Here is a 27204-nt window from a genome sequence, read left to right as displayed (position 1 = left end):
TTTAACACCCCGAAATCTAAAAACTATGCATTTGTATATCCATGTTTATAGGAACTTTTTCATATTTTTTTTTTTTTATTATTTAAATTTTTCGCAAGTTAATGATATTGGAATTTTTTAAAAGTTGCTATTAGCACAGATTATACAGGATTATAATCTTGTTTTTTCTCTTTATTGTTTTTCGTGGTTCCAATTTTCGGAATCGGGCACTAGTTAGTTAGGTGACTAGTTTGTGCACATAGCACGCCCACTTATATGGCCTCTAAAATTGTGCACAGCGCCTGACCGGTACAGTTATTAGAATAATGTAACTGAAACGAAGTACAATAACGTCAGTGCATTATTAGTTCTTCCAAATTTTAAAACTTCGCCGTATAAATACTGTGCTATTTTTGCGTTTATTAAAACAGTTAAAAATACTAAATAGTAGTTATTTTTTAATTTATTTATTGACGATTGTGTGCATGTGCAGGTGGTCGTAAATTTTTCCTTGAAAAATAAACCAACGTTGCCACACAAAAATTTAGAGACTAGTATTATTTTTAAATAGGATCTAATATAAATAATTTGAATTTCTAATTTGTTGTTTATATTTTTGCTACTACTTAAAAAAATGTTTATATTAAATGATTTTAAATTTTATGCAAGTTAATAGGTATAACAAATTATTACTGTTATTATTTCTTAAACCAGTTTTGCTTTTTTAAAAACATTAAAAATCATTTTCCTACATCCAAAATAAAAGGTATTATTGCAGTGTAACAACAGAATATTAATAAAAAAAATGCAAAATATATAGTCATACTATCCCTAACTAATTATAATACCAAAGAATAATATTCTTTGCTAATACCAATTAATACGAATATACGGCAACAGCGCCTTTCATAATGTATTTTCTGTGTAAATACTAGCACCTCAATAAAAAAAATAATGTGTCCTTATCTATATCTGACTCCGCAAAAAATCAAAGATGCCGGCTTCTTTCATAGCATTGCCACCGACCGCTGTCGGGTTTCTCGGAAAGAAACCTACGTCGCCGGGCGACAACTAAAAATTCAGTTAATATTTTATTATAATCGATCCCGACGAATAAATGAATTTCATAAATGAATGAATTTTAAATGAGATGGTTTTGCTGCCGGATTACTAGAATACAATATTTCAAGGCAGATGACGGATCTATTCGATAATTTTTATTCGAATAGTTTTCAACGAATGTTTTCTTACTATCGAATTATTCGAATGAATTGCAACTATCGAATGTTTCGATAGTATTCATTCGATAGTTCCCACTACTATTATTTACCTGAATTTCCTGTAATGAATGCTGGCTGCATGTTATAGACCGGTGATGAACAGGCCGTATCCAAGAGAAAAGTCAGGATTGTCACTAGAATAGCAGGCAACATCTGAAACAAAAATGATGTTTATTTATATTAAAATCTATCATTTTATTTTGATTTTAATCAATTTCAAAGGCTGCAGAATGATGTGAAATTATTGTGGAATTATTAAAATAAATCTAAGCGATAACAATTAAATTTTTAGTGACGTAATTGAGGGTGCGATTTTTTCAATTCATTGTTGCCAACCAATGGGCATATTCGACGCCGGGATGATTAATTGGAATTTAAATTTCCCGTTGGGTATTCAGGTGGTAGCTCTGCTGTAAAAAATGTCACGTTGCCACATTTATTTATTTATTTCCTGATATTGTTATTTATTCGTTTTGACATTTTAGTTTCGTATTACGAGTTTAATGGTTTAAAAGAATTGTGTTGTGATACTTAAAAATTTTTACTAGCAGATCTTGCAATCGAACATTATTCTTTTTAGAACCTCTTTTAGGGCGAAATGTACAGGGTGGCTCAAATTCAACGCTTTTAAATGGAAACACCCTTTTCTATCGGAGATAGACGAAAACTAATATCGGTGTCTGGAGCTCAATTTTTATCAAAAACATGATGGTAAAAACCGCACATCAATATCTGTTACCGTTTCGGAGTTACGGGGTGTTTTTCATAAATGTGCATTTTTAACAAATCCCTTTATAACTTTGCTATGGAAAATTTTGTATTTCTATGAAAACATTTTTTTTTTTTTTTTTTTATTTTGTAGAAATTAACAGTTTAAGTATAATTTTTTAAAATTAATAATTTAGAGTTATCAACAGAAAAAATATTTTTTATTTGGGACACCCTCTATATTTTTAATTAACTTTAGAAAATAATTTAAAATTACCTATCAAAAATATGCTTACTTGATATTTTTGTTATAATCCCCTTCGGAAATACAGAGATTTTAAAAGAGTTCGCCGCACCCAACTAGTAGGCTTTGGACCCCCTACTGATGATATACCCTTAATGGAACTCAAAAGAAAACATATTTTTCCTGTAAGACGAGGCACCGCCTCCGAACGCTGACGTTATCAACAATTTTTCAGCCGTCATCAAGTTAATTGAATAACTAACAAGATCCCAGCCGTTGGCCGTCGATGTCGCCTGACTTAGTGCCCATGGATCTAATCTTATGGATATATTTGCGGAAGAATAAAAATTCCTTATTCTTCCGTATAATCTAGACAAGAATTACAAATACTCAGCAGTTATGAGAGGGTATCTTTCACCCCTACTCAGTTAGTGAATTCCGCGAGAAATGTTCAAAAACTGTCCCGTCTGTCCATAACAGAAGACGGTCGATATGTCGATCACCTGTAGCAAAATTTTTCTTGGTTTGCTATTTATTTTTATTGTTATTAGATGTAGTTTAAATGTGTTGATGTTGGTTAAATATATTTTGTTATAAAATTCTGCATCTCTCATAGCAAATATTATTTTCGGTTTAATTGATGCTCTCAGCTAGAATTTTTTTGCATTAAAGCCGTTCAAAGCCTACTTATTTAAAGCGGGCGAATTTTTATATACTCTGTATCTCGAAGAGGAATCGAGCAAAATATCAAGTGTGTTTTATTTTAGAAGGTAATTTTAAAATTCTTTTCAATAGAATTAAATATACTGGGTGTCCTATATAAAAATCAAATTTTCTCTTGATAATTCTTAAATTATTAATTTTAAAAATTATACTTCAACCATTAAATTCTGCAAGTAAAAGGTGCTTCGGAAATGTTTTCGTAAAATACAAAATTTTCCATAGCAAAAAGTTAGAGCGATTTATTAATGGCGTTTTGACATATCTCCGAAACATTGCTGTGAATATTATCGATACGGTTTTCACCATCGTAACGACAAAACTGAGCTCGAACACCATTAGTTTTCGTCTATCTCCTATAGAAAAGGGTGTTTCCATTTAAAAGCGTCGAATTTGACCCACCCTGTACAAGAAAGCTTAATAGCCGTTGTAAAAAATTCATTGCAACCTTATCAGAATATTTTGAACGGGAAAGCGGTAGTAATGGCCCTTATGTCCCTTACGTGCTGTTAAGGAGTTGAGTTCTGTTGACTGTGAGTGACTTATAAATAATAACTCTTTATACAGGGTGTCATTGAAATGGTGTAAAAAAAATCGGGGGGTGATAGTACTCCTAAAAATAGTAAAAAAAGTTCCTATAAGTTTAGGGCGGAAAATGCATATTAAGGGAGTTAGGGGCACTGAAAGGGTGAAACGAAACCATCGCTCTGGGCGATGTGCAACAAGAGTACCTTTTTTGTAGGAAAAAGTATGTAGTTTTCAAAAAATGTTGCAACAAAAATAACCTCTAAAGGAGGGTCCACATTTAGTAACATGTTATATAACATTGCTATTTAACAAGCTACATGTAACATGTTAAAAAACCGGGAGCCGTCCACATTGCAGGATTTCATGTGATCATAGTTTTGGCGAGAAAGTTCAGCTCGCAGCAATTATTTATTTTTGAACTAAGGGAAGAAAGTCAGAAGAGAAAAAACGTTTTATCCGCCGCAGCAATACCAGCAAGATCTACAGAATGCAGTTAACTCAATTGGCTTATCGCACCAATAGCATAAAGCTGTTTCGATGTGAACATCTTTTAAAAACAATAATTTACAGTACGTCTCGTCTGCTGGAATGTGTCTATGAAGGAATGCGGACAAAAACGTTTAAATAACAATATGTCTATACGTCGATTTGACGAGTGCATCACCGCAAATCGCTCCGCCACTCATTTTATTGGCTACTTACAAATTTGTCGAATTTTTATTGATGGGACGCGTCGTCTATTTTTTGCGAAGACAACATCGAGAGAATACACCTCGCGGATACCCCGTAGCTACAGAACAGGCGTACTGCGAAAGCAAAAACAAACCATTTTGATGTACTTCATCTAAACCATTACCGCAGTTCTGGTTGCATTTTTTTTGTTCCCGCTGGAACTGGCCTATTAGGTTACGCATTTTTTCTCAACTTTTCTGTTTCCAAATGCATACTATGAAATGAAAATCGCTGTCATTTTATATGGAAAATTATATGGGGAATCTCATCGATCGTCATGTCAAGCCAACTGGACGAGGCCGACGCCGACTGGACGCAGTTTTTTTTTTTTTTTCGATCATAAGGTATTATTGACCAGTAAATAAACAAACCAATATCAGCTCACCACACTAAGATTCTGTCGCGCACGTTCCTGAAAATATGAGCGGCTAAGAAAACTAGAAATTTATGATGTGGACGCGTTGACTCTCGTACAATAGCAATGTTGCACAACATCTTTTGATCTTTACCGACTACAAATGGATAACATCTAGCAAGTTATATAGCATCGAAATTTGCTAAATATAACTAAAGTATATAACTTCATAAGCAGTGTTATATAGCAGTAATGGACAAATCCTTAAAGTTTTGAAATAACCCTACCCTTGCAGATACTACCCTTTCCGCTTTTTCAAATAATTTTTCAGTATCAGCATTTGATTTGGGATCAAAATTGCTTATGCCACCAGCATTTTTTTCAAGGAATTTTATCTCGTTTTTTTAAGCCTGTTTCGAAACAACCGTTTAAATTCACCCTTTCGTTACCTAACTCCCTTAATGCATTTTCGCCCTATGCCTAGGAACATTTTTTTACTACTATTTTTAGGAGTACTATCACCCCCCGATTGTTTTACACCATTTCAATGACACCCGTATGTATTGTTTTTGGTGTTTTTAAAATATTTTAATTAAAAGAAAATATAGCCAAAATTAAGGTACCAGTTTATTTGGTAGTCATGGACAACAGCAATAATTAGCTTCATACAAAAATACCCAGGAACATAACCCAACACAGTTTGAAACAAACTTTTAATTAATCATTGTAATTCTTCTAACACCACACTTGCCCGACACAAAAACAATCTCACCTGCACGCGCTTATCTTTAATGATTTTACAGAAGTACTTCCGCAATCCCGTCAGGTTAAATACCTAAACTAATGACCAAACAAACGTCTTTGTTTTATGTCAATTTAGCCGAAGCAAAGATTCATTAGTCATGGAGCGCATGGTAGATAGATTTAGATACTTTTTTAATGCTTAATATCTACAGTCGGTGTTTCCTAATAGTTCAGTGTAGAGGATTTTTAGCGGAAAAGTTCGGAAGTTTTGAAATTTTTGCAGGTTTAGCATAAGGTTTTGCGGGGTCCCCTTCAAAATCCATAAAATGCACGTTTTCAGACTTGCCCGCCAGCGCCATATCGCGCAAGATGGCGCCTAAATCATTATTTTGTCTTTTTACTTACTGAATGGAAAACTAAAACTTTTACTTATCTGCACAAGCCCGACGGACCTGGCCATTGATGTCAAAGTCGATCGTGTCTGCTGTACTGGGCTCATCAGGGTGGTCTCTCAATTCGTCCAGCTCTTCATCTTCAACCGCCAGAGGGATATCTACAGGCAATTCCAACTCCTCTTCATCGGGTTCGTCGAGTGACACTTCAGTGACGTTATCACAAGATTTCCCATTGCAGTATGTACAAATCATTGAACATTTAATCCTGCTTTTCTGCATCCGCAGGCTTTACCATAAGTTGTTGGTTTTGCATTTACAGGATAAAAATGCCAACAGGGATTTTGGAGCTGGATCTTTCAATGTTGTGACTGGAGTAATGCCTGTTTTTGTTTTCTTCCAACCCCATTCTTCGGTATCTTTGGTACAATGCAACCAGACCAACTGCTGAACCGGGTGGTAAGTTCGCAATGAACGCTTAAAAACGTTAGAGCTACTTATTACTGAATATATAAAATGCTACTACTTTTCGGACTAATGAAATGGAAACTTTAAAGAGACAATCTCTCTGTTTACTCAGTTTGTCAAACATTTATTTTGTTTCAAATCATGCCAAAGTCTTTGTAACTTCTTTTTTTAACCCTATGGGATTAATAAAAGACAACGTTGTACGTATAAACAAGACACTGGTAAAATAACATATCAGCCAGAGGTAAACACATGCATTTATATTCGCTCTAAAATATATAGAGCCGGGCAGATTTAGTATCGTTTCATCGTCGATTTCAATTTAGGCGATAGATTCACTTGTTCTTGCGGCATTCGCTGCCGAACTAACGCGGCGAGCTGAAATATATAGATAAATTGTTTCGAAACGCGCGGCGCGGTCGCGTCCGTTTCCGGGCGATCGGGTTTCGTGTCGCTCGGGTCGCCGTCGTCTTTCGTGGGCGCGGTTTGCGCGTGTTCGATTCGGGCGGCGTCGGCGGTCGTTTCGGGGTCGGGTCCCGCGCGTCGTTTCGCGCGGGTGGCGCGGTCGGAGCGGAGCCGGTTTCCGGGTGCGGGCGTCGTCGCGGGTGCCCCCCGGTCGCGTCGACGTCGCGGGTTCGTCGTTCGGCGTCGCGCCGTGCGGCGCCGGCGTTGTTTCGTTTTCGTATCTAGTTCCCGTTAGCAGGTTTCATCGGCAAACGTTGTCGGAATATAACCGAGAATCCAGCTAGACGAAGGAATTTGATATTTGATATTAACCAAATTTGTGAAGCATAAAATAACAGAAACATTCTGTGGTTAGGTTGGAACGTGGGAATTTAATATGTTAAGTAGTTTCGCTGGTATAAGAATTAAGGTAAAGCCTAATAGCAAGATAGCAACACAGAATAGAATATAGAATGAGTTAGAGAGGGGGGTGGGGTTAATCACCGCGACCTTAAAAATTTATTGTAACCTCTTTTCTTAAGTTATAGCTCATCATACAGGCTATACATAACTGATTATACATGGAGATTTTTCTCTTGTAGGGGGCAGGGTATTTCCCATCCTCCTTTGACAACAGATGTTCATAAACTTTGGTACGACTGATATCAGAGATGGAGAACTAATCTCTGTAAAATCGTATAAAATACTGGCTTTTGGCAAAGCCCTAAGATTGTATGATAAGGTATAACTCAAGAAAGGGGGACACAATAGATCTACAGGGTGTTTCAGAAAACATGTGCCATCTCTCGTGGGGAGATTCTTCACGTAAAAATAAGATTTATATTTCATATCAACATAGGTCCGATTCTGCTTTGTTTCCTAGCTACAGGGTGTTAAAATCTTAATATTTTTTCGTTTTATTATACTTTTCTTCCAAGTACTTTAGTGTTTCGAATGAAATTTTGGGGGTAAAAGTTACTATAAATGGGACGTGCATATAGGTTATCACTGGAATATTTTTCTAAAAAAGGCATACTGTACGCCACTGACTTTTTTTTTCTTTCGTTAGCAAAATAGTGTAAGCAGTTTAATGCCGATTAAAAGTTGTCTCTTGATATTTAGTCGATTTCGGCCTCCTTGATGAGATAAACGCAATTTTATTGAGTTGTCTTGATCCAAGTCTAATAGCAACCTTTAAAAAAATTTAATATCATTAATTTGAGAAAGTTTTAAATAAGTACTCATTGATTCCTCATCAAAAAATATGAAAATATCAAGAGGTAACTTTAAATTGACATTAAACGGCTTATACAGTTTTGATATCAAAAGAAAAAAAGTCAGTGGCGCACATGTTTTTTTCTGATAAATATTCCAGTAAATTATATATAATTAAAATATGTAGCACTTATAGTAACTTTTACCCTCAAAATTTCATTCAAATCACTAAAAGTATATTTTTAATTAACTTCACATAGAATATTAGTGAATGTAAAGATATATTATAACATATTTAGGTATACAGGGTGTCCCAGGCTGAGCGTGCATTAGAAGTTTCTAGAGAACCACAATATCTAGATCGGAGATTTTTTGCACATTATAGTTTCACAACGAGATCTATCGATTAAAAATATTTTCAATATGACGGCACTTCCGGAAATAGCGGAAGTTGATGGCAACTTCCTTATTTTAAATGGGTGCCCCTATTTTTTATTACATACTTAAATTCTCTGTAAAATTCTATGAATATTGATGTAAAACACACTGTACTTAACATTAACCATTCTGGAGAAAAAAAAAATTTTAAATTTTTGGACGAAAAAAACTACCTGTCAAAAAAAAAATGGTATAGCCTAAAAGTCAAATTTAGTGATTACCACAGCCACTATGACATGATGAGAAGACATATGGCTATCTATTTCAAAAATTAATTTGTTAAAATGTCATATAATAATGGCGCTAGCTGTCATGGAAAAAAATAAAATTTACCATAATAATCTGTGGCAATAAATAACCCCCAATATTATTATTAAATTGACAAATTAATTTTTCTAGTGTAGTTCCACGGATGTCCACGGATTATTGGGACACTCCGTATATCAACCACCGGCTTCTCGACCCAAATTTCCGCCTACTCCTACACATGTCCGCATAACAGAACGTTTCTTACTCGTCTGATTCACCGTTTTTACCACCGCTTTCACCGCGTAATAGTGACACTGCTCGAAAACTCTTTATTTCCTTTATTTTTCGTGTCATATAACACAGATCTCGGTGACCCAGAACTTGGGCTCGAGCTGTTTGGCTATTCTGCGAACGAATTATATTGTTATTGCTCGGTGAAATTTTTTCGATTGTCCGCTATTCCGTAATAGGAATTATGTGGCTGAATTAGGAACGGATTCAGGATTACGTATCGGCTTAAAAAAGCCGATTAAAATGGTTTTAATCCACTGGTCCTGGCTAGGCTTGCTTTAGTAAATTTTAAAGACTTATTGCTGTTAGCAGATTAAAATTTCTATTTCGTCTATTTTAAATATTTATTTTACATAAAAACTTCGTTATATTACATTATATTACACTGAACGTTTCGGTTAAAAGTATATCATTGACCGTTATCAACTGCAGCAACAAAAAGACCATGACTACTTTAGAATTCAAGACCAAGACCAAGGGACCGTCGCGCGTCGGTCGGTGTCGGTTTTGAATTTGTTCATCACTACAATCAACACCTGTATCTATACTAATTACTAATAAAAAAATAAAAAGTAATGTAGAATAAAATATGCTTTTTAGGACGCCATTTCTAACCCAAAAGCCTAAGATTTAACCCAATTTACAGATTTTAGGGGGGGCCCGGAACCCATGGCCCCCCTCTGTATCCGCCACTGATTAATCACGATCCTGCTCAAACCACTCAACGTAAGAAGCATAATTTTAGCATACAGGTTGATTCTAGGGTGTAGAGGTTCGATAAGAAGGGATTTCTCGAAATTCCAGTTCCAAGGGGGTGAAACCGTCCCTCAAATATTACAATATTTTTTTATTTAAAAAACGGTCAAGTTTCCGAAAAAACGCTTAAACACGTATATTTTATTTTGTTTTTTTACATATTTTAAGATTTTTTAAAAATACATACAGGGTGTTTTGAAAAATCTGCTCATTAATTAATCACGATCCTGCTTAAAGCGCTTGACGTAAAAAGCTGATTTTTGGAAAACGGATTGACTTTAGGGTCTAGAGGTTCGATAAAAAGGGATTTTTCGAAACTCGAATTCTAATGGGGTGAAACCACCCCTCAAATATTAGAATATTTTTTATTTAAAAACCGGTAAGTTTTTCGGAAAAACTCTTAAACACGTATATCTTATTTTGTTGTTTTACATATTTTAAGATTTTTTTAAAATTTATACAGGATGTTTCATAAAATATGACCATTGAGTAATCACGATTCTGCTTAAACTGCTTGACGTTTAAAGCTGATTTTGGGCACACGGATCGACTGTGGGGTGTAGACGTTCGATAAAGAGGGGTTACTCGAATCTCAAATTCCAAGAGGGTGAAAACGCCCCTCAAATATTACAATATGTTTTGTTATTTAAAAAACGGTTAGTCTTTCGGAAAAAGCCTGGACACGCATAATTTATTTTGCTTTTTTACATATTTTGAAATTTTTGAAAAAATCATACAGGGTGTTCTAAAAAGTTGGGTAATTGATTAACCACGATTCTGCTTAAACTGCTCGACGTAAAAAGCTTATTTTTGGCAAACGGATTTTTCGAAAGTCCAAATTCCAACGAGATTATTATATTACTACCCCTCAAATATGACCAAGTTATATAATAATATCGCCATATTGTTTTTTCTCATGCTGACATAAATGTGAGAAAATTTTATCCAGTTTGTATGTTAATGGAAATTCTTGCTTTGCTTTATCATCACCATTTTAAATGGTTAATTCGACGCGAACGGAGTCGCGGGTACACGCTAGTATCCTAATAAAAAGAAAGATAACTAATGGATTAAAAAGTGAAAATATTTCATTTAAATAGAACAGATAAGAAAATGTAAATGAGACACTTGATTAATGCAACTCGTAGGCAGAATGGTACCGATTTTATGAAGTTGGCTCGAGGCAAACAGGTATTAAACTCTATCGCAAACACTGAAGATCAGACGGAATGTTACAGATGAGGGTTATCATGTATTCATTCGTAAATGTTAAATATTATGAAAAGCGGTAATAGGAAAGTCTAGATAGAAATTATAACGTTTAAAATAAGTTATACCTAAAACAAGTTTTCATTTTCTTTTCTAAAAAATTTAGACATGTTAACGTTATGTTATCTCTCTTTCTAAATGAGGACTAAATTATTGGAAATGTCAGTTTTGCTGCATAACACGTAACACATAAGATCAGTTTTTATTCATGTGAATTGATCTTAAAGTATAATTATTTTACTAAGTGGATTAAATCTCCAGAAGAATTAGAAGAAATAATTCAAGTTACAAAATTGCAAAGAAATGCTAAAGTATAAAGAAGGTATTAGCAAAATACATTTAATAGTACTAGTATAACTAGACATATACTTTTGGGGGGCTTAGGTCATTATAAGATAAGATTCATGTGAGGTTAAAACCAATTTTATACGACACGCACCGGTCAACAGGGGGGCTAAGCCCCCCCTGGCCCCCCCTCTAGTTGCGCCTCTGCATATAGGCCAGTAAGCGAGGGTTTTAGGGTCCGAATTTTGAACATCTGTACTGATTGACGTGAAATTTTAACAGTGAATAGAGATATATGTAAGAAACAAAAGTTACATAGTAGCGATGTGTGCTTTCACCCTGGGGGTGAGTGTCACCCCTTCTTGGGGGTGAAAAATAAATTACCCATTCAGATTTTTCGAAACACCCTGTATACATTTTTAAAAAATTTTAAAATATGTAAAAAAAACAAAATAAAATATACGTGTTTAAGCGTTTTTTCGGAAACTTGACCGTGTTTTAAATAAAAAATATTGTAATATTTGAGGGGTGGTTTCACCCTCTTGGAACTGGTATTTCGAAAAATCCCTTCTTATCGAACCTCTACACCCTAGAATCAGCCTGTATGCCAAAATTGAGCTTCTTACGTTGAGTGGTTTGAACAGGATCGGGATTAATCAGTATGTCAGTCACTTAAGGATTTTATATATTAGTATAGATAATAAAATAACATATTTAAACTTCAATAATTGCTAATAAACATTATAGAAACTTCAAAATAACTTCAGAAGTAAGAACAGTAAGAGATATAACATTACTACTTATTGAGAAGAGTTTGATTTCCACTACTAGAAAGCATCAAAAGTTTTTCGCACGTAACAAAAAATATGTTTTTAATTATTATTACCGAGTCCCAAAACCGGTACCGGGATTTCCCGGTTCTGAATCCTAAAAACTACCCTTACCTTAGAAGACTAGAATTACACTAAAACAACAATTAATTCAACAACAAATACTACACTACAAGTTCTGCACTAATTGTCCATTCCCACTGCTCTTGTATCAAGTCATCCCTTACAACTTTTCGTCCATAGCACTCGACACGACACACGACCTATCCAGATGACTTCTGGATCCCCCTCCGACGGCGTATCAGGGACACGGTACTACTCCTGATCGGCAGCCCTCAGCTGGTCAATCACGCCACCGCACGCTAGTACCAAGGACAGTGTGCTGGCCTGTCCAGATGAAGAAGAACAGTGATAGAACAGCGCGCGACCACGACGATAGGTGGCAGTCATCTTCTTCGGGGAGGTCAACGGCTGGGCAGCCTTGGGGGGAAGCGGTGCCGCCGCTGCTGTTGTATTGCACTAGGTGACGAGGAAGGGAGTACCGTTAGGCCTTCTTCGAGTTCGCGATGATCTACTTGCCGGCCGCGCAAGGTGCTAATAGGACGGCGTGGACGGACGCTCCGGCGGGACGGTACGACGATGGCGGGCGGTACCGTAGGATAGTACCGAGGTATATAGTACCATAATAGAAAGAAAAGATTAGTTGCACTATCCCAAATATTTTTTGCCAGTTTTTACAATCTGTCGAATATCGGCAGATTGTAGAGCGTTTCAGGTCCTGCGAGGTTCGAGCGTTGCGTCCCAGCACAGAGACGGACATTGACAAAAAATAAGTGCCTAACTGTGTGGTTGTTGTTGGTTGCTATTGGTTGTATTGTATTGTATTGTATTTGACTAAGAGTGGGTCCCATAGGGGACCCTCCATTGAGGCCGCGAGGGCCTATTGTGGCTCAGTTTCTACAAGCTCTAATTTACAAGAGCGTCAAAGTTCATCCTCAAGACCCAGCCTCTTAATATAGGCCGTTATGTCTGAAGGCGATATGTCTCCTAGGTCTGATAGGTCTAGCATGGGTTTGCCAAACATCTCAAACCTGGTCCTGCTCCCAGCGGGGCAGGTACACATAACGTGCTTCATTGTTTCATCATCTTCCATACAGAGTCGGCATTCGGCGTCTTCCACCAGTCCCGTCCTCTGTAGGTGAGATCTCAGCCGGCAGTGGCCCGTGTACACTGCAGTGAGCACACGCGTTACATTCCTACCGGCCTTTAGGAGTTCCGGGACTGTCATTCCAGTCTCGGAACGTCTCACCCCTAACCCATTCACAGAGCCTGTCTCTTGCGAGATTTTTAGGAACGCTAAGTGTCGGTTCTGGGCCCACGAATGGAGAGCCTGCACCAATTTTGGCGAGGGAATCAGCACGTTCATTTCCCTCTAGGCCGACATGTCCCGGTATCCATATTAGCGACACTTTGTTCCTATCTCCCAGTATATTGAGTAGTTTCTTACAATGAAGAATCGTCATAGACGTGCTTTTCGTTGCCTCAAGTGCTTTCAGCGAAGCTTGACTATCCGAAAATATGCATATTGTTTTCCCGGTGTATTGCTGTTCTACCAGCAGTTGCACACAGGTTTCAATAGCATATAGCTCAGCTTGGAAGATCGTGGTGTGTTTTCCAAGACTGTGGTAGATCTCAGTCTTTGGACTGCTGCAGTAAATTCCTGCGCCAGATCCTTTTCCGTTTTTGGATCCGTCCGTGTACCAACACATTTCCGCATTGCTATTGGTTGTAGTAAAAATTCAAAAAATTGTGCTTTGATTTTTGTTTGAGAGTCATTTGTGATCATGTTTCTGTTCCGGTTAATTTTCTCATATTTTTATTTGAACCTCAATTTTTATCGATTTAACTTTTGACAACCAAAAACCTTGCTTGCTGTTTAACGAACTGCACCATCACTGAACAAAAATTTGCTAGTACCGAAAGGACCGAAATAAAAACTGAAAATCTCGGTTCCTTAGAGGCATGGTACCGAAATTACCGGTTCCGAAAAACAGCTCCGGTTCCGGAAACGCTACACTGAGAGAAAAAACGTTGTAAAATCAAAAATAATGCTAATGAATCAAATAAAATCAAACATGTTTTGGCCTCATTAATGGTCATAATTGAATTAATAAGATATCTATTGATTTTATGCATATACTCGTACATATAAAACATACATGATCATTGTCATTGTTAGAGGTATATCAGATTTAGAATAAAAATGCTGCCTATTTGATTTAAAGAAATATACATTTGTTTATTAGTGTTTTCCTTTTGTTTTTCAAATACATTCCTTTTATTTCAAACTTTTCGCTTTATATTTTCAAATGCAATGCTTAATGATTTATTAATATGTCACTTTGTTTAAAACTTGAGTTGATTTTAATCGAATAGGATCAGTACTAACAATTTAAATGCAATACATATCAAATTTATTAGGAAAATAACTTTATTTCGGAATTAATCTTTTGTTGGTAAGTAGGTAAATACAATTGTATTGAATGGCTTCCAAATTAAAAATAAAATAATAGATATAAGGGTATCCTGGTGAATTTTGTTTAGTGACGAATGGTTTTTGTAATGTCCTGGAATTGATCTGACTTTATTAGATTCCTTCAAAGGTGACAGAGATTATAAAAAAGAAAGCAACGTTTAGTTAAATATATGATACACTTTTCTCCATCTTAAAACTGGAGTTAACCTGAAACAGAAATTTTTCTATACAGGGTATACAGGATTTGCAGGTTTTCTGAATCGTATAATTGCAAAAAACAGTCTTTTTGAGAAAACCGCTCTATGTTGAATTTAAAAAAGTGGGGTTCTTAAATTTCTTGAAAGACTCGAAAGTCAATCACTCATTCTTTCGCGAAAAAATATTGTAGGTGGGTAATACATTAAAATTTCCATTGTACAAATTTCTGTTCTGTACAGGGTGAGTCAACGATAGAGTAAAGTCCATTATCTCAATAATTATATAATATAATAATAATTAGAATTTAAAAAATAAAATAAAAATAGGGTATGTAGCATTTAAAAAAAAACATATTATATCCGCAACACTTTTTTGAAGCACCCTGTATATTCTACAATAATTTTAAAATGTGTATCTTAACCCTCCCTACCCAAAAAATGTCAACACAATTTTCTGTCATTTATCTAAAAAGGATGTAAAAGAGATGTTTCTACTTATACTTGAAGGTATTTTCGGTTTATTTACTGAGTCATTTTGAATCTGGCCGAAAAATATGTTTGGAGAAAGTTTTGCGATTTTTTAAGAGAAATGTTTGGTGGAGTCACTACAAATTCAAGATAAAATCTTTCTGGTTTATATAACAATAATGAAATATTTTAGTGACTAAGAATTAGGTAGTTATATTTGCATATAATTATTAATTTAAATAACAATAAGCATCTAAAAATTGGCATGTACTAGAAAAGTTAACTTCCACATTCATAATTTACAGTAGCAATATTGATCCTAGAGGGTACAGTAGTGTTGCCAGTCGCCCGGATTTAGGTAAGTTGTTCCAGATCCCGAAAAATCATTATACTATCCCGGAAAGCGTCAAATTATAAAATTAAAGAATGTTATAAAGTTCACAAAATAACAAATACACACTAAAGGTACATACAGGCTGAGAGCGTCGAGCGTCGCGTCCGCCCCATTGAACTCGAACCCCGACGCTCAGCGGACGCTAGCGCACCGCCAAACGCGACGCTGTCTGCCTGAACGGTCTAATTTAAATTAAGTGAATTGATTCCATTTCGAAACGCGGACGCGACGCAAACGCGACGCTGGACGCTCTCAGCCTCAATGTACCTTAATCCTTAATATTACTCTATCACATTTTTCGATTTAGCTTCCCACCAAGCAAAAAACCTCACATTACATTTGCAACATTGCAATCAATCCCCAAACAGTTTGTTTTGTAATGTCGATTTCTAAACGTTGTGTCGTGATTGATGAAACCTTGCTACAGAAACATTGTTTTTGAATGGTGATTAAAACGTTTTTTCTGCAACATTGCAACAAAGATTCAAATGAAAGATCCGTGCAAGTTAATATTAATTAATAATATAACAAATATACCATAGGATCGAAAAAAACGGCGTCTAGTTGACTTGGAAATGAATATCGATGACATTCCCCATATAAAATGACAGCGATTTTCTTTTCATAGCCATCGCTGATCGCTGACGTCTTTTTTTTCGATCATACGGTATAAGAAGTTAGGTTAGGTTAACGCACTTGTTTTTTTACGTTTTTGGTATCACATTTTATGCTTTTCAAATGAGATTTTAATGAATGTAAATGTAAGTATAATTTTATTATTATGTGTGTTTTAATAATACTTAGCCAATAAACAAATTTTGTTTAGTTTAGTTTGTTTTTAAGCTAAATTTTATGTTTTAGGTTAGCTTTTAGCCAACTGAAAATCGAAGTAGATAAAATCAGGATTCAAGTATATCAATCTAATGATAATCTCACAAATAATATTCAGTATTAATTATTCTCAATAATATTTTTTTTAATGATGTTATAAATGATGTTATAATCATTTGAAATTTTTAAAATAAGGACATCAAAGATTACTGTTACAAGAGGTAAGTTTCTCATTGCTTTATTTATTACAACTGATTGTTTTTATTTTTACTACTTTAGAAATGATTGGATATAGATTTCAAAACTTTACCGAAGAGGAATTTGAAACCATGAATAAGACAATTCAACATGCGAAGACAAAATATGAAAGATCCAAAAAATCAATTAAAATATAAGTTTGCTTTTCTTTCTACATACATTTAATGTTATACTTTCTTTTGTATTTTTGAATAAGAAATATAAAATAATGTTTAACTGTACCTATATACAGGGTGGGCAAATGGAAACTTTCCACACCAATTTTTCTCGTTTAAAATTAAAATTTGGAAAAACGCTCGGACACGTCGATTTAGTTTTCGAGGGGGAAAAGAAAATATCATAAAATCACTTTCACACCTACAACCCCCAAGACGGGGGCGGCGACACCCCTAAATTCTTAAATGGAAAGGGGGGCCAAGTGATACCTCATGTGAAAGGTCTTTCAATTCCCTTTTTAATGATATCGGATATCATATACTTTCGTTCAGTAGTTTTAGAGATTTATTGATTTAAAGTAGATTTTAATTTATCAGCTAAGTGGTGAAAAAATCGGTTTTTATTTTTTTTTTCTCTATCTGTATGTATTTTTTTGGCAAACTATGTATACTAAAAATTTTAACTAATCAATCTGCATCGATCCACGCCCAAAAATCTTTCAATTCGGAATAAGTGAAAAATGCTCAATTTTGTGGGAAAATTTTTAGAAATTTTAAAAAATAAAAAAAATAAGCTTTTTTATTTAAAAGCTTAATTTTTAGTATACATAGTTTACCAAAAAAATACATACAGAGAGAGAAAAAACATAAAAACCGATTTTTTCACCACTTAGCTGATAAATTAAAATCTATTTTAAATCAATAAATCTCTAAAACTACTGAACGAAAGTACATGATATCTATATCATTAAAAAGGGAATTGAAAGACCTTTCACATGAGGTATCACTCGGCCACCCTTCCCATTTAAGAATTTAGGGGTGGCGCAGCCCCCCCCCCCTTGGGGGTTATAAGTGTGAAAGTGATTTTATGATATTTTCTTTTCCCCCTCGAAAACTAAATCGACGTGTCCGAGCGTTTTTTCAAATTTTAATTTTAAACAAGAAAAATTGGGGTGGAAAGTTTCCATTGGCCCACCCTGTATTTTGTATTATTTCAGACATTCAACTTTAAGATTTTTTTTAGAAATTCAACTGGGAGGTCAGAGTTGAGTAATTCCTTATTTAATGAGCAGCCGAAAAGATCAGGAAATTCTCAGTACTTGACAGTATTTTTGATATTTTTGAAACAAGTAAGCGATAAATATAATAAGTGATAAATTTCTAATTTTTATTTTTTTTTTCAATTTGTTTGACAAATTCGACTTTCTTGGTAGGGATATATTTACCGAGCATTTTTAATTTTTCTAAGTCAATGAATATAGAGATATACAACATATTTTTATCAATATTGTTTATGTTTTTCGTCAATACAATATTAGTAAAAGTATATTATACCTATCTGAAAGTCTACAATTTAATACCTATTAATGTTTTTGTTGATTATAACCTATTGCTGATGTATTATTGTTAACATAAAATTGCATAAAATTGCTAATGTTCTCAAGAAAAAACTGTTTCATTAATTGATAAGTAAATATTAAAAAATAATTTTTATATTTTCCCTCTGATGAATGAAATGGTTTTTTAATGCAAACATTATCTATTTTTTGCTATATTATTTTAGCAATATGTCCAGTTAATTATAATTAATACTATAATTTTATCAATATTGTATTGACGTAAAATTAACAATATTGCTAATACATCCCAAATTAGTACTTTCTTGAACGTTACATTAGCAACGTTTCAATAATATTGTGAAATGCAACCTTGCACTGCAATGTTATTTGGCGAAAGATTAAGCTACCCTGAAACCTTGCATAAACCTCCCTACAATGAAAAAAGCAATGTTACACCATGCTTTGCGAAGTTTTGGCAATGTTCCAGCAATAAATTTTGCTTGTTGGGTAATTTATTGCATATAAACTACTCAAAAAAATTATCGCATACTTTCTAAAAAAAAAATTTATTTGAAAAACAAGACACCTTAAATTCTCTGACTTACGCTTTTAAATAGTTTGGATACAGTAAAGGGAAATATTCGAAAATAAGTCTCGGGTGGACATGCAATTTCTAGTCGACCGAATATTTAGTTGTAAAAGTGAAAACAATACAAACTGGAGCCGATCGGCCGACTATTATTTGATTGCATGTGATTTGGTTAGGCGACTAAATAGTCGATAGGTCTAGATATAGATAGATTAGGTCTTCGGCCTTAATTCAGTTCAAGTAAAACGATCCGTTTTTCGACTACACACCAGGTTCTACTTGATAGATACGTTTTGACTGAACAGGCAAGGCTGACAGGTAAAACGTTAAGTATATACGAGGCTTTACGAATAAGGTTCTAATAAAAGTGTGAAATAAAGTTAGTATTTTTTTACAAAATAAATCTTATATTACTTTACTCATACAAAATAAATAGAAATATAACAAATACAATCATGTACAAAAAAAAGATTATAAAAGTATCTGATACAGATTTACATATTGTATAGTTCTTTATACGTTGCTATTCAATATATTTGGTCTAGTTAATATAATTATTAAAATTGTTTAAATAATAAATCAGAGCTTTGTTTATATTATGTTAAAATTATTTATATTTATATTTTATAAACAAATCCATGTTGAGACACGGTAGTCATTGGCACTGTCCTCTATTATAAACTTTGTTTTTATTTTTAAATAAATTGATATTTATAGACATACATATAAAATGAGATTGATTTAGTGTCAAAAATTATACTTTCTATTATTTTTAATGTTTTGCTTTTTGTAGAATAATTGTGGACAAACAAAGCACTTTATTCTGCTTCGAAAAATACGTAATAGTTCTATGTCCACGGAATATTAGAACACCCTGTATGATAATTTATGAACTTTCGAACCATAACATCAAAAACAAGATGAAGTAGCAAATAAATAATTAATAAAAATAAAATTCAAAATTTTCTTTGACGGTATGTCTGACATCTGATACTATATACAGGGTGATTCGCGGTGTTGGTAGGTTAGACATTCATGGGAAATGAATGGTAAGATTTTTTGATTAACTTGAATTCATGTTCCATCAATATAAATTATTATTTTCAGAATTACGGTATTGCCTTCTCATTTAAAAAATATTAAGACTTTTTTATTTTATATGAAACACCCGGTATAATTATTCCAACCTTCAATATGCATTTTAATTAGCGAGACGCGCGCTTAGTGCAAAAATGAAGTGTTTTAGTGTATTGTGGTGAATTATTGTTTTATTTTGTATATACAGGGTGCTACAAATTCGAGGTACGAGCATTGGTATCTCGGAAACCGTAATAGATACGAAGATGGTTAAATTGGGACAGAGTTGCTCCTTGGCATGTTTATCAAGATGCCATCAAAAAAGTTTTAAAAATTTCAAGGATTGCTGAGTTTTTTGGAAAAAAATGGATTTTTTTGAAAACAAATTTTATTTTTTCCTGTCGTTACTTTTTAGAAAATCAAAAAACTAAATGCACTTTCTTATAACCACTTTATTAGGGTTATCTGATGGTATTTTTAGATTTTCAAATTAGCTGATAATTTGTGAGATACAGAGCCCCACTTAATTTTTTTAAATACGGACCTGCATTTTTTATTTCAGGTTTTGAAAGAACTTGGTCTCCTGAGTACAATGATATGCCACACTTGATACTTTTTTTTGTTTTGGGTACCTTAACAGTAACAAAACTATTTAACCGTCATTTAAAACAATTTGAAGTCCGACTCTGGTTTTTTAATTTATTTAATCTGATTATATTTAGCACCACAATATTGATCAGCGCTAATTAATATTGAATAATGAAAATCACGCCAATTGACTCAAATAATTAATATCCAGGTCAGCGATTTAAAGATATCTACTATTTTTAACTTTTTTTACTGTCAATTTGAAATCTCAGTGTACGATCTAATAATTAATATGCATAATATTAATCGTAGTTATTATAAATAAATCAACTTCTGTAAACTAGTTTCTAATGCTCTGCATGTTCGAAAGGGTTACCACTCTCCATAATGCACACATTTGTTTTTCGTTCAATCTTATTTATAACTCTTTGAACAGATCTTTTTCTTATACTTCCGAAAGCATTTTGTACTCTAATTATTTTCTATTACTCGTTAATTGTTTTTGTACTCTTAATCTTGAAATGTATTGATTTCAAATGTCCAAAACAATTTTTATTGATTTCCCTTATTCAATATTAATTAGCACTGATCAATATTGTTGTGATGAATATAATCAGATTAAATAAATTAAAAAACCAGAGCCGGATTTGGAATTATTTTAAATAACAGTTAAATAGTTTTGTTACTGTTAAGGTACCCAAAACAAAAAAAAGTATCAAGTGTGGCATACCATTGTACTCAGGAGACCAAGTTCTTTCAAAACCTGAAATAAAAAATGCAGGTCCGTATTTAAAAAAAATAAGTTTGCCTCTGTATCTCACAAATTATCAGCTAATTTGAAAATCTAAAAATACCATCAGATAGCTCTAATAAAGTGGCTATGAGAATGTGCAATTAGTTTTTTGATTTTCTAAAAAGTAACGGCAGGAAAAAATAAAATTGATTTTCAAAAAAATCCGTTTTTTCCAAAAAACTCAGCAATCCTTGAAATTTTTAAAACTTTTTTGATGGCATCTTGGTGAACATCCTAAAGCGCAACTTTGCCTCAATTTAATCATGTTCGTATCTATTACGGTTACCGAGATACCAATGCTCGTACCTCGAATTTGTAGCACCCTGTATAATATGTATACGTATATAAGAATCCAAATTTTCAATAAAAATATGTCACCGGTTAGCCACAAATGTCTTACCCCGAATCAACCTGTATAAAAATTAAACTTTTCTATGAAGTTATTAAATCTTTTAATCCAGCTGTCATAACGAAAATGGGTCCATTTGTTTGTTTTGGTTTTGACACTCGACACTATTACTTAATTCTTAAATAAACATTTTCGGTCATCACTGGTTGCTGGTGTTTTTAAGGTTGCATAACTTTGTCAATCCAAGGAACGAATTTTTGAATATTCGTGTACACTCCCGGTAGTTTTTCCCTTCCACAGCCTATTCCCCAGGATACCAGTCCTATAAGGGTTTTTCTTCCATCCACCGAAAGGGTTAAGGGCCCTCCCGAGTCGCCTTGACAGCTATCTCTGCCACCCTAAAGAAAAAAAGTAATACATGATTAAAATAATTTATTAAAAAAAATTAATTCACCATTTTGTCAAGAAAAATATCGACAGGAAACCATTCAATTTTTTATTGATTTAGTGAATAATGACATTCAGGCAAATATTGAGACCCCCCCCAATAGTTATTATAATTCTCTTTTTCTTGCAGTACTTTACAACTAAGCATATTTATGCTACTTTAACAATAAATTTTCACTTAAAGATACTTCTTTTCTCTTTCTTTCTTCTTCTCTACTTCTTTTTAAAATTCTTCTCTTCTTTCAATCTTAATCTGCGGTTTTTGTTTTTTGTATACCGTGTGCGTCTCGAAATTTACTCTCCCCTATAACTTTTTTATTTTTTTACATAAAAACGACATTTGGTATGTTAGTATATGACATAAATTATTAGGATTGACTATTCAATTGTTTTTGGCCACTTCCAGTTTCACCGGAAATGACTAAAATTTCTGATTTTTAAATGGCACCTCGGTATATTTCTACTTTATCTTTATTCGATAGAAAATGACACTCTAAGTAGAACGACATATCATATACCAACTTTTGACATTTTCGTTCAAAAAGCTTTATATTTTAAATTTAAATCTAGAGTGCCATGGCTCTGTTAAAAACTCTAATTTTTAAACAAGGAGCCTTGGAAAAATAGATTTAATCGTCTAATGTTTTTCATGTCTTGTCGTGGCCGGTCCAAAAGATGCCAAAATCATATTTTTAATCGAAAATATCAAAAGATGACATATGTCATAAAGTAGAAATATACCGAGGATGCCATCGAGGGTGCCATTTAAAAATCAAAAGTTGTAGGTAGTAATTTCCGGTGAAACAGGAAGTGACCAAAAACAAAAATTGGTAAAATGGTAAAAAATTCAAAGTTCAGAAAGAAAAAAAAATCAAGATTCAGAAAACTTCAAAGTATCTCTGTTGGCAGTGAAAATATGGTGAAAATATCAACAAGCGGTTTCCGCCATTAAAAGTATGTCAGAAATCGAGCCCATGACATCTACGTCGGTTTTACTCTATCTAGTCAGGAAATAGGTTTCCTCTGTTAAAACTAATTTCGACCACCCTGTATAGTAAATAATACCTCTTTATAGCCCGCACATAGAAACACATCGTGTATGATTTCGCGCCGGCCGGCCGATCTGAACCACTTTTGACATCTCTCATTTGGAATCACCTCCACGTCGACTTCTTGGAGGGTTGAAGGTACCGTGGCTTGACCGTGTCTCGTACGACCCCAACCTGCTACAGTTGCCATTTTACCTGGCAGTTTCATCTGTAAAAAAGTGTAAACCTTAAATGTATTTCTTAAATTTTCAGTCCCAAATAAAAATTTTTGTGCAAACCGCACCGTTCTATCAAAGCTTCTATCTTGTGTATGTACCTAAGTGTTCCAATTCCACATACTTTAGGCTACTTAAAGGAATTACTGAACGCAAATGGTCTCGACAACAAAACTGTGAGTGAATATATTGAGCTTACATCGTTATGTATGAAACAAAATTGTTTTCAATTTAATAACAACTTTTTTGAACAGCGGGAAGGTACAGCAATGGGTAATCCATTGTCTCCATTTTTGGCTAATTTATTCATGAGCAGGTTTGAAGTGGAAGCTAAGAATCAGTTTAAGTATTTTCCAAGAGTATGGGTTAGGTATGTGGATGATATTTTTGTTGTTTTTGACACACATTGAGACACCATAGATAATTTTATTTCTAAGTTAAATAATCGTTTTCCTTCCATTAAATTTACGCATGAAATTGAGAACAACGACAGATTACCATTTCTAGATGTATTAGTTATTAGAAATACTAATAATTGCGTGGAATTTGATATCTATAGGAAAAATACCACACGCTGATATATTCCTAATGAATCACATCATAGTGTTGAACATAAAATGGCTAGTTTAAATTTCTTAGTTCATAGATTACTTAGTTTCCCACTTTCCAACGAAAGAAATGAAATAGAAAGAGATTACATTAGGAATGTAGCTGAGTGTAATGGATATTCTCCTTCACTAGTTGATAAATTAATTAGAAAACGTAGGTATAGCTTAATGATTTCCTGAAAATTCGACTTTTCAAGTGGAGGAAGATACGTCTAAATATTTTTCGATACCGTTTGATAGAGAGTTATCCTGTGGTCTAAAAGTAATTTTTAAGAATGTCAATTATAAACTTGTGTATAGTGCTAATAATAAATTACAACAATTATTAGGCAATACAAAGGATAAAACACCTCCACTGGAAAGGTCGGGTATTTATGAAATTTCTTGTAAAGATTGTAATCAGAAATATATTGGGCAAACTAGAAGATCAATATTAACTAGATTTAAAGAACATTTAGCTCAGATAAGATACGGTAGACCGGATAAATCTTGCGTTGCCGAACATATTGTTGATAATGAACATTGTATAGATCTTAATAATTTAAAATTAATTAAACAAGTCTCAAATTACAGGTAATTAGATGCATATGAAAGCATCAGAATTAATAAATGTAAAGATAGTATGAACAGAGTCAACGGTCCAATTCCTTCAAGTTCTTTGTTCCTACTACTCTAGTGGCGGAAATCTAACTGTTACGCTCAGTTGGCTCTGACTCGGTTGGCTAGATTTTGCCACGCCCACTCGTTGCCCACTGAGCGTGTATATAAACGCTCAACTTGTAGATTGTACTTTAGTTTATAATCATCTGCTGATGATGCTAACATGGTTAGCGAAACGCGAATCCAGTGTAAAAGTAAAAGTGTTTTGGTGTATTGTGGTGATTTAGTGTTTTTATTTTGCTGTGTAACACCAAAGGTTCCAACCCTCAACTGTAATCTTCTATCTTGATTAATAACGGAGATACGGTATGATTTCAACAAAAATGGGACACCCTGTATATCCAACTCAGGCTTTTATTATTTAGTTGAGATGATGGAAACTAAAGCCAACAAAGAGATTGAATTCTGTTGTAAACAATGAAATTAATTAATTATAGTTGATTGACTTTAGTTGATTAATTAACCTCTGCAATATTCTTTCAATGGCTAACGGATAATTTCATTGTTAAATTAAAATTATTGAAATTATGAATGAAGTTTTAATAAATCTTCAACTTTTTTAAAAGAATAAATAATAACTAACTGTCACATTTTAAAATATGCCATGGCGATACCAATTATCTTGATTGCCATTTTATTTAAAAATCGCTTTTTATTCAAAATCTGAGATAGTCCCGGCCATTATAACCCTAATATAGTTTGAAAGAGCATTTGAATTTGTATTTCGATTTATTTAAAAAAATTAGGGTATTGCATTTGAAATAACAAAGTTTTATTTAAAATAAATCTTTAAAAATAGATCATCAGTTTTATGGTACCCTGTATCGCATTTAAGCAACTATAATATTTTATTTTAAAGTTCATTTTGGAACCTTTAAACTCAGCACGACATTAATTCCTGAAAAAGTAATGTACAGGGTGCTAATAATACCATTCTTTAGTAAAATGCATATTTAAATATCTTTAAATATCTCAAAAAACCAAAGATTTTAAACATATCTAACCGCTGTTACTTTTAGGATGTTCCTAATATTATTTTATTTGACATTACTCTACTGCAATACGTTATTATCTAAAATGAAATATTATACCGCGTGTTCCATAAGAAAAATATAAAAATGGTATGGATCTTAGTTCTGAGACACCCTGTATATTTCAAATCGGTGAGTTTTATGCATATTGCCCACATATACCTATAAAATGTTTTATTGTTTCTACATAAAATTGCTATTTTCGTCGTTTTGAAAACGACTTAAAGACCAAATACTAAATTTAAAAACTATTTCTGTTATTATGAAATGGTTAATTATTGCGAAACCAATCTATGTGTATTGCTATATTGTTTTTTTAACAAAAAAGATAATAACAACAACAATACCGAGACCCGAATTCGCAATAAGTTTTGAAACATAGGTGTTTAATGTTCGATATTGTATGTGTCCTTTCATTTACAATTAATGTTAATAGCTCTCAATTATTATTACTATACGAACAAGACGTAGATAATCTTTATTGCGATATGTATACCGGTTTCAATAAAAACCAACAACATTTTTTTCAACGTTGCACTGCAATGTTATTTGGCGGAAGATTAAGCTAACGCGCCACCTTGCATAAACCTCCCTACAATAAAAAAAGCAATGTTACACCTTGCTTTGCAAAGTTTTGGCAATGTTCCAGCAATAAATTTTGCTTGTTGGGTGGGCACCATATTCCTTCAGCTAGGAAGTAGAATATTGATTTATTATTAAGTGGTCGTGGACAAATAATATTATTATTGACTGTTGGGCAGTTACTCTAGCAGATATGGTTTTAAGTACAAAAGTTGATCTCTGCCATGATCAATTAAAGCAGCAACAGCGGATACTTTAGAATTTAAAACCATCTCTACTAGAGCCAACGCCAATAAACAATAATAATTTGACTTTTCAATGAGGGTGACATTACAAAAACAATAAACACTACTTTGTAGGTGTGTTGATGAAAACTCAAAATCAATGCTAAAATTGCGTTAAAATCGTTACTGTCTTATTCGAAAGAGAATATCTTCAATAAAAATAAAGCTATTGAGATGCATCAAAAAACAGAGTATCGAGAAAAAACGTACCTAGGTGATAAAATTATTTTTAAATTACTTGCTTTGTTAACTTATTCCACAGGGTGTTTGAAACTTTCACCACAATATCAACATTTAGTTTTCCCTCGTATAATTGACAGATGGAAACTTTCATTTTTAATTTAGAAAGGGATACTAAAAAGTCCAATAATTTAGCAACAAATCGCTTAAAAAATCATCAAAATCGACCTATTAGAACAAAATATATTAAAGTTTAAAATACTTGAAAATTTTAAGGTGGCCGGTTTTCGTGCCGTTATGTTAGTGTAATTTTGAAAACGACTTAAAGACCAAATACTTAATTGAAAACTATAACTGTTATTACAGATAGGATAATAGAATTAAAACCAACGCTGTGTGTATTGTGGATTGTTTTTTTTTAACAAAAAAAGATATGAACAACAACAATACTCGAGACCCGATTTCGCCATATTACTTTAAAACCACTGTTTAATGTTCGACTTATATGTCCTTTCATTTACAATTAATGTTAATAGCTGACAATTATTATTACTATACGAACAGGACGTAGATATTTTTTTTATTGCGATATGTATACCGGCTGGCGAAAACCAACAAAATTTCTCTCCTTAAAAAACGTCGTTGA

The 27204-nt window shown here is 33.4% G+C and overlaps 1 protein-coding gene across 2 annotated transcripts in view; it reads right to left on the bottom strand.

Annotated features, from left to right (window-relative positions):
* Nucleotides 1-21443: 21443 nt before the first annotated feature.
* The window catches only part of LOC115888064 (serine proteinase stubble), a 53686-nt gene continuing 47925 nt past the window's right edge, over nt 21444-27204 (bottom strand). For both annotated transcript variants that reach the window (XM_030907635.1, XM_030907634.1), the window contains 2 exons: nt 23015-23206; nt 21444-21900 (listed from right to left, as the gene is read on the bottom strand). In XM_030907635.1, coding sequence (XP_030763495.1) covers nt 21721-21900; nt 23015-23206 — 372 coding nt within the window. In that variant the 3' untranslated portion in view covers nt 21444-21720. The remainder of the gene's footprint in view (nt 21901-23014; nt 23207-27204) is intronic.

The sequence above is a fragment of the Sitophilus oryzae genome, unplaced genomic scaffold (assembly GCF_002938485.1).
Source record: "Sitophilus oryzae breed Bouriz unplaced genomic scaffold, Soryzae_2.0 scaffold_682_pilon_pilon, whole genome shotgun sequence".
Lineage (NCBI taxonomy): Eukaryota > Metazoa > Arthropoda > Insecta > Coleoptera > Curculionidae > Sitophilus > Sitophilus oryzae.
This window is presented reverse-complemented; position numbering and strand designations above follow the sequence as displayed.